We start from the raw sequence: 13925 nt of genomic DNA, 5'->3' as shown, positions 1-13925 counted from the left end.
GTCAGAGTAAAGCTATGCTTCACAAGGTTTTCAAAGGCTGATTTTTTGGAAGAAGATCATGAGGCCTTTCTTCCAAGGTGCCTCTGGGTGAACTCAAACTTCCAACTTTCTAGCGAGCAGCCGACAGTGTCGACTGTTTACACCACCCAAGGAGTCCTATCACTTCAAGGTCGGCATCAGAAGAAAAATAAAATTTCCTCCAGGACACTGTCCTTGACTCTCCTCACTGAGACGTCTTACTCCCATTCCCCACGTATCTTCAGGTGCTATTACATGGCACTGTGGACTACATTAATCTGTATTTATTGACAACAGTCTTCCCTAACATGCTATTCCACAACTGCATTTGGCTGAGCCTTGACCTTCAAAACAATATAAACTTGTTGAAGGCACTTCCTGCCAATAAGTACCAGTTTGGAACAGGGCTCAAAGGCATGTGGTTGCTGGTGGTTGCTGTCCAGCTGGTTCCGACTCATGATGCAACCCTTGGGCGCAGAGCCGACTGCTCCCTGAGGTGTTCAAGGTGTGACCTTTGGGAAGCAGGTCGCCAGGTCTGTCTTCTCAGACACCTCTGGGTGAGTTCAAAATGCCAACCTTTCGGCTAGCAGTCAAGCACTTAACTGTCAGTGCTGCCCAACAGTTCGTGTCCATGACAGACTCTGACCAAAGTTCTTATGCAAATCCTATCTCCTCTCCTTGACCTTGTGGCAACACAGAAAGGGTTGCCTTCATTGTCTTCATCTCTGACCTCAGAGATACTGCAGGTGCGGTTCCCGACCATCACAACAGAATATCACAATAAAGCAGGTCACAAGAATGTTTTGGTTTCCCAGTGCATCTAAAAGGTATGTTTATAGTATACTGTAGAGTCTAATAAGTGTGCAATAGTGTTAGGAAAAAGCGTGAAATATTTTAAGAATTTCCAAAATGTGACACAGACATGAAGTGAGCAAATGCTGTTGAAAAAATGGCACCGATAGACTCCTTCAACAAAGGGATACCACAAATTTTCAATTTGCAAAACACATGGTACCTGTCAAGCACAATAAAACGAGGCATACCTGTATCTCCTTTGCTCAGTAACTCAGGAATATCTCCTACATTTGTAGTTTGGAAGTTTACGTTAAGAAGTTATTTCTTCAAATGGCATGTTCATCATGAAATCTCCATCAATATAATCCAGTCCTCCCCCCAAGTCCCTCCAGTGACCCAGAATCTGATCATTGGGTCCAGAAATGTGCTGATTCCTCAGAGTTTGAATGTTTTTTTCCTTTTCTTCCAGAAGAAACTTTGTGGAGAAGTTGAGAGCTGACTGTGCCATCTCTCATTTAGGGTGTGGTACAATCCTGGTTTCAAGGACCATGGGTTTCAGTTCACATCTACATTAATTTCCTGACATATTCAGCACTGAGGTGGAAACAAATACGGTGAGAGAGAAAACCACTTCAGTGAAACTAAACTATGGGCTGTCTATGTGTAAGGACACAGTGATAAACATACTGGTCTTTTTTTTTTTTTTTGGTAGGATAACCTAGGAAACGCATGGTTGACCACGCTCCAAATCACCATGGGACAACACCCTGACCAACATCTGGAGGAGACAAAAGCCTTTCTGTCTGGGCCTGGAGTCCCCAGGTGGTGGACGTGGTTAACGTGCTCATAGCCCAAAGGCTGGAGCTTCAAGTCTACTCAGAGGAGCTGCCGAAGAAAGGCCTGATGATCTACCTCCAAGAAATCAGCCACTGAAATCCCTGAGGAGCATAGTCCTATGCGACACATGGGGTCAACATGTGTTGGAGTTAACTCAATGGGCTGGTAAAGCCTGGACCTCTGGTCTCACAGGCCTTCTCATATCTAAGCTGGCTTCTTGGGGCCATCTCCTTGTAGGGCTGCCCATTCTCCCCAAAGTTGCACTAGAGGCTCAGCCAGCTTGCCTCTCTTCTGAGAGATTCCGCCACTCACTCCCCTTGGGATTCTTCTCTATCAGGACTGGCTACTGAGTGGGTACAATCTCCCCAGCTCTCCTCTTCCTGGCTGGTCCCTCGTTTAAGAACTCAAGTTTTGCTAATAATGTGGAGAAACCCAGTGAAAAGACATGAGTTGGGGGAGAGGGGTGTCCAAAGCTTCAGAAACTTTATAGGATGTAGCAGCATGAAGTATGAGGTTGGGGAAATGTAGGTTCAAGTCTTAGCTTGGCCAGTTGTCAGCTATGTGACCTTGGTAAAATCAACACACTCTCTGGAGCCTTAGTTACTTCATCCATAAAATGTGATGACACAGGCATGGTGATGGACCGGCACTTCCTAAGAACTGATTAGATGCCAGGCACAGTGATGGATGTTCTCTGTCTCTGGGATGCTGGGAAGGCTAAACTCAACACCATTTCCGAGCACAATGCTGAGGACACAATAATGGCTCAACAGTTGTCTTTTGGAGAAAAAAATCAATTCCCACAGTTATGGCCCGTGGTCTTGGAGCCAACTCTCTTACTCAGATGGTTAGTGTATCTTCCAGGCTGTACTTCCTAAGCTGTCCTCCTCCTACCACTAGTCTCCAGTGTAATCAACACTGAAGTCATCATCCAAGGAAAGGACTAGGTATCCTCTGCTCACACAAGCTCCCAGTGATCTGTCCTTTCTCTGAGCTCCATAAAACTCACAGCAAAAACGTGACACATTTCCTCCCAGTGAGACTATCTGGACTTACTAGCAAACAAACAAACAAGGCCTAACACTAGATGCAATCAAGTCTAGTCCGACTTACAGTGAGCCCATGCAGGGCAGAACTGCACCCCACAGGGTTTTCAAGACGTGACCTTTCAGAAGTGCCTCTAGATGGGTTCAAACAGCTAACCCTTAACTTGGTAGTGGAGTACTTACCCACTGATTCAATTGCAAACTTAATAGACTACAGTACAGTGTAAACATAGCTTTTATAGGCCCTGGGAAACAAACAAACAAAATCATGTGACTCACTTTGTTGCAATACTTGCTTTATTGTAGTGGTCTGGCCCCGAATGTGCGATTTCTCCCAGATTTACAAGACTGTACACAGACAAGGCTTACAGCCAGCTACAACAGGTTCATTTAGTTTTCCACTGAGGAGCCCTTTATAATCCCTTTCAAAGTCTTTCACAATTTGCTCTACACTGGCACTCCAGGCTACAAGCTCTGCTGGAAGCCCCAGAGTTGAAGGTCTCACATTTTTGCATTTTCCCACAGTATTCCATACAGTGCCAGGCATATACCCGCAACAACACAGGATGTTGGATGGACTGACTTGGACCAATACAAAAATGGACAAAGTGCTGTGCCTACCCACTGTCCGTACCTTGGATAGTTGGTGCAATACTGGGTGTAGATGTGGAATTCTTCACTCTGAAAGGACACAAAAGAGACTTTCATGGGCCAAAATGCACAGAATCAACACACACTTAAACACAATAAAAAGAATCAGCACTCGTGCCTGTAAACCTGTTGCTCTAATCATGTGGCCTATTTCCTGAGCCCAGGTGGCAGCCAGCTGTGCCTCTGGGCTGACCCTCGATTTTCTCTACCCTCTTTTATACTGAGAATCCACACACACTTGAACTCATGTGAATTCAGTACACATTTACTGAGCATGTGGTGTCAAAGTGAACCAAAGACAAACACGAAGACAAAAATGAAGTGCCCACCCCAAGACGCTCAGAGTCCCAACGTGCAGCATGGGAGAAAAAACACAAAGAACTTAAACATCAGGATGTAAGAATCCTGTTGGAAGTACGTCCAGGGTAAAGACAGTGGCTTTACATCCAGGTCTTTTCACAGGCTATTTCCCTTGCCGACTGTCTTTTCCACCTTGGTCCCTGGACAGCCACTCTACATCCCTTGAGTCTGAATTTAGGCTTTATTTCCTTCAAGGGCCCTTCTTTGAGCTCCCAGGTGTGTGGGCTTGCACACACCCAATACTTACCTCCCCTGCAGCATTTACCAAAGCATGGTGACATTTTCTGTTTATCTATCACCCACTGAGTTCCTTCAGGGTAGGGACCCTCGTGTTCATCTGGCACAAAATGTTTTTTTGAAATATTGAACCGATGGGGGTCCTTGCCTTTTGTATGATCATATTCCCAGTTCCCTAGTAGCTCTTTTGATTTCTGTGGCCATCTTAGTCTTCCAGATGCCTAATCATCTTATCAAGTTTTGAGAAAAAAATCGTATTTTCTGCTGCTAAAGGATATGCTTTCAAAAAGGTAAAATCACAACTTCCATGCAAATAAAAAAAAAAGACTATTGTCCAAGATTATATTTAAACTTATTAATCAGTGAGGAAGTCAGTAAGATACTATAACTGATTCAAAGGACAAGTAAAAGCACCACACTCCCAATCAGGAATGCTGGTGTGAATCCACAAACAGAAACAAAACTGGCTTCTTCCATCACGATGAGCGGGTAAGGGAATCAGCTGTCCCTCCAGCGAACAGCTCATTCACGTATGTGTCTCTGAGAACAATTTACCTACAATTTACCAAGTTGTAAAATAATTCAGAGAGAATGAAACATGCAGAGACCACTGAATCACATCATCTGCAATGGGAAACTGGACAATACCTAGTTTTCTATGAGACACAACCAGTAATGTTTTGGGATGATTTTAAAGTCTCTGACAAATTATCAACAGATGCACAAGGGAAAGATTTATATAGATGAGTAGGTGAGTAGTAGAAACTAGGTTTTTAGATTTTTGATTGTAAGACTGTCAGTAAGAATAACTAACTCAAGGCCAAGAAATGATCAGCTCTTGTCAAATCTAAAATGAAATTACATTTTGTAAAAGAACCACAAACTACTTTTGGAGGTTTTTCTGGCTTTTCCTTCCCTTTCACTTTTTAAACCACTCCGTGTTGTAGTCACATGTGATTCCAAGACATTGCCTGTTTTTTGGTAACTTTAATGCTTGAATTAATTTTTTTCTGAGTTTAAAGAAATCTCTAATTCTCTTAGAATTCCTCCTGTTAAACTCGACTACGATTAAATACATAACTTTTTATTATGGAAAGTTTCAAGCATATAAAAGTAGAGAGGATGGCATAATGAGCCCTTGTGCATTTATCACCCAACCTCAGTTATCGTTAACTCATCACTACAGCCCACTTCCTCTCCTGCTTCCCCCATCAGTCGGAAGCAAATTCTAAACACCCTATCATTTGACCGGTAAATATTCCAGTATGTATCTGTTATGGACTGAATGGCATCACCCCAAATATGTGTTAGAAGTCCTAAAGCCCAAAACCTATGGATATAAACCCATTTGAGAACAGGTTTTCTTTGTTACGTCAATGAGGGCATTATCAGCACAGGGTCTGTTTTAAGTCAATCACTTTGAGATACAGGTGCACAGAAGAAGACATGGGGAAGACCAACACTGTCTGAAGATGGGAGAGGCTGCCAATCTACAAGGCCAGGAACTCCAAGGCTGGCCAGCCAGAGAAGCTGAGATGAGGATATTCCCCCAGAGCAGAAGAAGAGAGCCTTCCCTAGAGACTGCACCATGATTTGGACTTTTCAATTGTGAGAAAATATATTTGCTTGTTAAAGACATTCGTTTGTAGTATTTCTGTCATAACTCTAACTCACTGCCGTTGAGTCGGATCTGACTCACAGCAACCCTGCCTTGGGTTTCCGAGGTGGTATATATCACTACGGAAGTATATCACCCAACCTTTTTTCTGAGGAGTGGCTGGGGGGCTTGAACCACCAGCCTTATGGCTGCCAGTCAAATGCCTTAGGCACTATGCCACCAGAGCTCCCATTTCTGTCACAGCACTGATAAAGAAATTATACAAAAATACATAAGCGCGTTGTCAGGTTGACTCCAACTTCTGGCGACCCAATACATTACAGATTAGAACTGTCCATAAGGCTTTCTTGGCTGTAATTTTTACGGAAGCAGACTGCCAGGCCTTTTTTCCATATGCTACTAACCTTTAGGGTAGCAGTTGAGAGCAACCATCTGCACTACACAGGGGCCTTTGAAAAAGAAAGTTCTTGCTAATTATTCACTCTTTCAAGGTGCAATTAGAGAAGACATAGAAATGAAATACTTAGTTATAAAACAATCAAAACATGAGACAACCAGGGCTGGCTGATCAAGCAAATGGGGCACCCACATAGTTATTCACTCAATAACCAGAGTAAAGAATTCTCATGATTGCAGGGTCAATTCTGCCACATGGCCCATCCCCTTTCCTTCCCCCTCCCTCACACACACACACACACACACACACACACACAAAATCTGATTCTTGAAAAGCTTTCATTGGATGCTATGAGAAAAAGCTTAACACATACATAACAGATGGACAAGGGAACTCTCACTTGAATCCACACTAATATGAATATCTGATGTCAGTTGCTCTTCGAGGATAATTTCAATAAGTGTGCAGGGGGTGGCAGTGAAGGTGCTGAGGAAAAAAAAGGCACCAATGGGAGGGGTTCAAGGAGGGAGAGGAAGAGGCTAACAGGAGGTTGGGGTTTGAAGACAAACTGTGTCTCCCTCCTAAACATTTTCCAGAGTCACCCCGCTTCCATGGAAACCAGGGTAGCGGTGAGACAGGAACAAAGGAAGCCTGTTCCAGGTGTTTGCAGAGTCTGGCTTAGGCTTCATGGTAGGGAACGTTTATTTCTACTGTTCGAGAATACCACCATGACAGCTCCTTTTTCTTCTTTTATAAGTGGCAGGTAAGAGGCAACTGTATTTTCCTTTCATAGATAAGGATTCTTTAACCTACACATACCACAGAAGAAAGCGGGGTCAAAGATGAACTTCTGTGTAAGCCTCAGTGATTCAGATAAAAGCAGAAGCCAGCCGCCAGCTTCCCTCTCTCACTAATGGCTTCTCAATTAAAGCAATTTTCCATTCCTCCCCGGAGTTAAGCAGCTGCTTGTGTCTCAAAAAACTTAACATCTTCCAAATTTCAGGGCGCTGAGTGACAAGCGGGTTGTGCCAGAACCGAACGCTCCCTCCCCATCCCCTGCTTACATGTGAAAGTGTGGAGTGCTGAAGTCAGCCTTCTAATTAAACTTGGCAAAATTACAATGAAAAAGAAGATTTGGGAGTTGGCAACATGGCACACAAACTTTTATGTGAATAATTAAGCCAGAGCTAAGCATGTGCTGGAACCTCTTTAAACAACCTCTGATTACAGTTGCCAGTAAAGTCCAAACGTTTCCGAATGCTTCCATGCTGTTTACGTGCTGTGGTTATTTTAACATCTCTTCTTTGATATACTCTGTGTATCTTTTTAACCAGCTGTCTTCTTTAGTTTTCTGCCTCTTCTTCAAAATCTTTAGGAGAACTAATGATGACACAAGGCAACTTATAAAAAGAATTGTGTAAACGTGTGTGCAAACATTTTATATGTCAACATACACCACACCCACAAGACAGGAGAATTTACAGAAGGCCATCAGATGTCTTCCTTATTGCTGTTAGGAGCTGCCGTGCTCAGTTCCAACTCACAGCAACCCAATGAACAACAGAAGGAAACACCGCCTGCTCCAGTGCCGTCCTCGTCATCGTTGCTACATTTGAGCCCACTGTTGCAGCCATTGTGTCAATCCATCTCACCGAGGGTCTTCCTCTTTTTCACTGACCCTCTACTTTACCAAGCATGATATCCTTCTCCAGGGATTGGTCCCTCCTGGTAACATGACCAAAGTACAAGAGAAGAAGCCTTACCATCCTTCCATTTAAGGAACATTCTGGCCGCACTTCTTCCAAGGCAGATTTGTTCATTCTCCTGGCAGTCCATGGTACATTCAATATTCTTCTCCAACCATAATTTAAATGCATCAATTCTTCTTCAGTCTTCCTTATTCCTTGTCCAGCTTTCACATGCAAATGAGTTGACTGAAAACACCATGGCTTGAGTTAGGTGTACTTTATTCCTCTTTAATATTTTGAAACAGGCCATCTGCAGCAGATTTACCCAATTGATTTCTTGACTACAGCTTCTATGGGCATTGATTGTGGATCCAAATAAAATGAAATCCTTCACAACTTCAATCTTTTCTCTACCATGACATCGTTCATTGGTCCACCTGTGGAGATTTTTGGTTTCTTATGCGTAGTCACATCCTTGGTCACAATTCTAGGACGTGTCTTCTTAGTTTGTACAAAAAATTTTCCAGATCTTTAAGTTTTGTTTTCATTTTGCACAGTTCACTCTTAAGTTCATCTCTTTCGTCTTATTTCACTGTGGCAAAGAGAAACCACACAGCCCCTTTAACATCTTGCTTAGAACTCTTATCAGCCAGATATCCAAATTCATCATGTACAACTTCTACCTTTCACAAACATTTGAATGCAATTCAGACAAGTTCTTTGCCAATGCATAAAAAGTACTGCCTGTCCTACGCTGTCTAATCACATGTTCACCATTTTCTTTTAAAGCCTCAGCCAAAGCACATTTAACGTCCACATTTCCAGCAACGTTCTGTTGCTGGTGCCGTATATATTCTCTGATATGACAGAAACTTGCTCTATGGCTCTCCTCACTTCCTGGCCCTCACCAGAACTGCCTTTGATGCCCAGAATTCTACCAACAGTCTCTTCAAAGCAATCAAGGCTTTCAACATTTCATTTCGCACAGTTCATTCTTAAGTGCATCTCTTTCATCTCATTTTAGGCACATTAGGCACCTTAGCATCTTCTAGCCTCTACTCATTACTCAATTCCAAAACACCTCCACATTTTAGGTAAATGTTAGAGCAGCACCCCCACTTCTCAGTTCTGAATCCTGTCTTAGTTTTCTGTAACAGAAATGCCCCCACGTGGGTGGCTTTAACAAACAGAAACTCATTGTTTTCACCATTCAGGAGGCTGTTGTTGTTGTTAAGTGCCGTCCAGTCGTTTCCAACTCATAGCGACCCCATGCACAGCAGAACGAAACACTGCCCAATCCCACGCCAGCCCCACAATCCCTGCTATACTTCAGCCCATCATTGCAGCCACCATGTCAATCCATCTCGTTGAAGGCCTCCCCCTCTTTCATTGACCCTCCACCCTACCAAGCATGACATCCTTCTCCGGGGAATGGTCCCTTCTTACAACATGACCAAAATAGGTGAGACGAAGTCTGGCCATTCTTGCTTCCAAGGAGCATTCTGGCTGCACTTCCTCCAGGACATATCTGTTAGTTCTTTTTGCAGTCCATGGTACTTTCAGCGTTGTTTGCTAGCACCACAACTCAAAAGCATCAACTCTTCTTCGGTCTTCCTTATTCATTGTCCAGCTCTCACATACATATGAGGCGATTGGAAATATCATGGCTTGTGTCAAGCCATGATATTTCCAATTGCATATGAGGCGATGGGAATGACACAAGCCATTCAGGAGGCTAGAAGCCTGAAATCAGGGTGCTGACTCTAGGTGCAGGTTCTCTTCCTCTATTGGCCTTGTCTCTTCTGAGCTACTGCTCCTGGGTGATCTTCATGTGGTTTGGCATCTCTCTTCCTTGGTCTCTGCTTGTCTGATCTATTGTTTTCATATCTTGTAAGAGACTGATTTTAAGACACACCCTACACTAATCCTGTGCCATTAAAATAACAAAGACAACCTATTCTCAAATGGGATTATAACTGAAGACACAGAGGTTAGAATTTACAATACATATTTTTTAGGGGGGACACAATTCAATCCATAACATTGATCTAGTGATATCTTATATGTATTTTTCTAACATTCTTCTATTCTTGACACCCCTCATAAATGTTAAGTGTTTTTCCTAGGAAAGAGTGAAATAATTCCATTACTACACAAGTTCCCGGACAACTACTAAGTTAGCATTTTCCTTTCCCCACTAACAGTATATTTCTTCTCTGCTGGTTAAAAACAAATAAATAAAAACTGAGCAAGATAAATTAGTGGCTAACTTCATCCAATATGGAGAAACCCATCATTTTCACTTTCAAACTAAAGACCAGAGAAATGAACCCTGCTTACCTTGGACACAAAACATTCAGCTATGGCCACAGGATCATTTTCACAGTTTTCCAAGTCTTGCAGAAGTTCACTAATAATGAGAAAAAAAGAGCCACAAAACATGAGATGGTAGTTTTACAGTCAAGGAAACTTTGTATGACTTAAAAAAAAGAAAGAAAACAAACCAAACTCATTGCTATTGAGTTGATTCTGACTCACAGCAATCCTCACTGGGTTTTTCCAAGGCTGTAAATCTTTATGGAAGTAGATTTCCCCATCTTCCTTTCACAGAATGGCTGGTGGGTTTAAACTGCTCACTTTCTGGTTAGCCACCAACTGCCTTATCCACTGTGCCACCAGAGCTCCTTTTATATCGCTTAAAAGTTTAAGTATGTGTGTGGTATTTACAAGGTACCATATTTAACTGCATAACTCAGGTACCTGTTGTTGTTGTATCTGTCACTAAGACAAGGGACTTGCCCATGTCAGGCAGTTATATTGGGGGTGGGGGGTGGGATCTGAATAGAGGTTGGACCAATAAGCCTACCACTCAGAAATAAACTCTGTCTGATATTATAGCAGTTCCTGAGTGGTAGAAATGGTTAATGTACTTGGTTGCTAACTCAGAGACTGGAGGTTCCAGTCCACTCAGACACACCTTGGAAGAAAAGCTAGGTCTTCTACTCCTGGAACATGTGGGGTGTCCATGAGTTGGAACTGACCTGATGGCAACTGCTCTTAACATTAACAGTCTTCTGAACATTTGTCATTGCCTCTGTGCCAGCTCACACACACTCATTTATGCAATCGTTGTCTAGGTGTCATGTACCAGGCTGGCACCAGAATATACCAGTGAGCAAACTCACATAAAGTCCTTGGTCTCATGGACCACAACCACACAGGAGGAGTCACACATTCAATGAATAATCACACTAGTAAATGTAAAATTATACACAAAGTTAGACTCTACAGTAAAGGCACGCTGGGGGACTCTCCTCTACAACCCTTTAATAAAATCAGATGGACACACTGGGAAACGGAACAGTGATGGGAGAGTAAAGCTCCTGTCATCAGGGCTATCACCTTGATATAGCTGTCCCACCCACCTTGTTTGCCCTCCATTTAATTGTTAGGTGCTGCTGAATCAGTTCTGACTCATAGTGATCCTATGTACGACAGAACGAAAACACTGCCGGGTCCTGCATAATCCTCACAAACATTGCTGTGTTTGAGCCCCTTGCTGAAGACCCTCAACAAGATGCATTAACACAATGGCAACATTGGGCCCTCCATTTAGCAAGTATTAAAAGTCTCTCAAGTCAGGCATTACTATAGGTACTGAGGCTACTGAGATAAAGAAGATGGACAAAAGTCCTGCTCCACAGCACTTACGTTCTGATCAAGGGGGATAAATAGTAATACACAGATAAACAACATGCATTACACTTTACTAAATGACACAAAGTAAGGAAGATCAGGCAATCTACTTCTGTTGAGATACCGCCTTGGAAACCCAAGGAGGGGTCGCTATGAGTCAAATCGACTAGACAGCAGTCAGGTTTTTTTTTTTTTCCCCTTTTCTTTTAACGTGATACAGACTAAGTGAGGCTGAGTAGGAGTGGGCAAGGGTGGGGTGGTCATGGAAGGCTCCCAGAGAAGGTAATATTTGAGTGTGGGGAGGCTTGGCAGAGAAAGTCATTAAGAACTGGGGCTGCCAGTCCAGGGCAGAATGAGCAGCTGGGGTACTGTAGTAGGAAAGAGCTTGGTATGTCTTTATTTGAAGTACAGAAAGGAAGCCAGTGTGGTTGGTACTTGGTGAGCAACAGGGAGTGTGGGGACCAGGAAGGCAACTAACTATAAAACAACATGCTACACTATGGGGACACAGAAATCCCTGGGTGGTACAAATGGCGAACAAGCTTCTGAGAGGTCAGAGGTGTAAGCCCACCCAGAGGGACCGTGGAAGGAAGGCTTAGAGCCCTACTTCTGAAAAACCAGCCACTGAAAACCCTATAAGCACAGCCAACACATATGTGGCTGCCATGAACTGGAGTCAACTTGATGGCAACTGGTTGGATGGGGGCACAGATAGGGCCATGGAATGCTGCGTCTATCAGTCACTGGGGATAGATACTCCAAACAGGCCAGAAACAGGTCTGTCTCTCTGGGGGATTACATTCTAATGCAGGTGGGAACTAGAGGTCTCATTGCATCAGCACAACAATGAACTTGTATGTTTGGAGGAAAGTGTGACTCATGGATTGTTTTGTACTCAAAGCTAAAATTAGATTAGAGTCATCCTATTATCAGGATTTGGATACTTTTCCTTTCACTTGACTAATTCCAAATATTTCCTCCTTTTGAGTAGGGCTAAGGAGCACTAACAACATAACAACAACAAGGAGCACTGGTGGCATAGTGCCTATGGCATTTGACTGCTAACCAGAAGGTTGGTGGTTCAAATCCATCAGCCACTCTACAGAAGGAAGACTGGGCAATCTACTTCCATAAAAATTTACTGCCTCAGAAACAAAGGGGGGTCACTATGAGTTGGAATTGACTCGATGACGCTGAGGGGTTTTTTTTTTTTTGAGTAGGGCTATGGAAAAGAAAATCAGATTTCTTGCAGAAACTCAGATGTCTTGTTTGGGTGGGCAATTAGAAGAAATCCTGTTCTTTTTTACAGAAATATATTACATGTAGCATTTTCTCAGATCAATGATGTGATCTTGAAGTAGGAATAGTATTATGACTTGGAAGATTCTACTGCTTTATACAGAATGAGATGCAGGAATGGGGCCTCTCCCTTCCGCTCTGCAATGAATTCTGAGCATCCTTTTCTTTCCCACCTTCCTAGGTAGATCAGCTGGCCTTCTGACTTGTTACATCCACAGAGGCATGTGTGCATGTGGGAAAAGACAATGGGTAAAGTCAATAGCACCAAATGCCCCAGGAATTTCATTGATACATTAGCACTGGGATAGAAAACATGCAGTTGAGCAAAGACTGGAGTTCCTGGGTGCCAAAACAATGGTTAATGTGCTTGTCTATTAACCAAAATGTTGGTGGTGTGACTCCACCTCGAGGTTCCTTGGAAGGAAGCCCTGGTGATCCACTTCCACAAGAACACAGCCACTAAAGGCCTGTGGAGCACAGCTCTATTCTGAAACACAAGGGGTCACCGTCAGTCACTGTCGACTCAACAGCAACTGTTTTTTTCTTCCATTGTGCAGAAGTTAGAGACATTTAGGTGGTATGAAAATGCACAAAAAGAAAAGCCCCATCTTCGCTTCTTGTTACACATAACTCATGAATCATTTCCTAAGCTATATTTCAAGTAAAAAAAAAAAAAAAAACTTAGTCCAAAGAATGTTGTGTCTTAAGACACGTGTTAGTTGCTTGGTAAGGCTCTCACTACCTTCCCTCAGACAAATTAATGGCACGTTCCTCAGAGTTCTCAAGCATTCTGTTCATTCCTTGATTATCTGACTTCCTGCCTTGCTGCACAATGCGGCCATTCATCTCTATACCAGTAGACCTCGCCCAGAGTTTTACAAGCAGGAGTCCCTCAACACAGGTATACTGGCTATAGAGAAAGGGTTGAAAGAAAAAGAAAGTTTATTCTCCTTTGAGGAAGAGAGAGAACCTGGATGATTTTAACACATTAAGAGACAATTTAAAAGTAGAATTTCCGTACGGAGCAATGGTTTCTACTTCTTTACACTTTATTCTTAAAATAGATTCAAATTACAGTTCAGGAAATGCTTCTCTGTTCCAAGGCAAGAATGCTGTATAAAACAGCACTGCTCTTCCTTGCTTGGTAGAAGGGTAAAAAAAAATAAAAAATAGGCTTGCGATCTCAGGGAGTAGGTTCAAATGGGGAAAGTGGTTTCTTTTGACTGACCCAGTTTCCTGACCACTTTCCAGACACCAAACCAGAAACTTAATTTCTAAAAGCG

The 13925-nt window shown here is 42.9% G+C and overlaps 1 protein-coding gene across 1 annotated transcript in view; it reads right to left on the bottom strand.

Annotated features, from left to right (window-relative positions):
- Positions 1-13925, bottom strand: part of PLEKHG1 (pleckstrin homology and RhoGEF domain containing G1) — a 111664-nt gene that overhangs the window by 43412 nt on the left and 54327 nt on the right. Inside the window, exons 3-4 of the mRNA XM_007943208.2 lie at positions 9988-10057; positions 3331-3377 (exon numbers count right to left, since the gene is read on the bottom strand). Of these exons, the coding sequence (XP_007941399.2) occupies positions 3331-3377; positions 9988-10057 (117 nt within the window). The remainder of the gene's footprint in view (positions 1-3330; positions 3378-9987; positions 10058-13925) is intronic.

Source organism: Orycteropus afer, unplaced genomic scaffold (assembly GCF_000298275.1).
Source record: "Orycteropus afer afer isolate SDZICR_OR568_19922 unplaced genomic scaffold, OryAfe1.0 scaffold00101, whole genome shotgun sequence".
In the NCBI taxonomy this organism is placed as follows: Eukaryota; Metazoa; Chordata; class Mammalia; order Tubulidentata; family Orycteropodidae; genus Orycteropus; species Orycteropus afer.
This window is presented reverse-complemented; position numbering and strand designations above follow the sequence as displayed.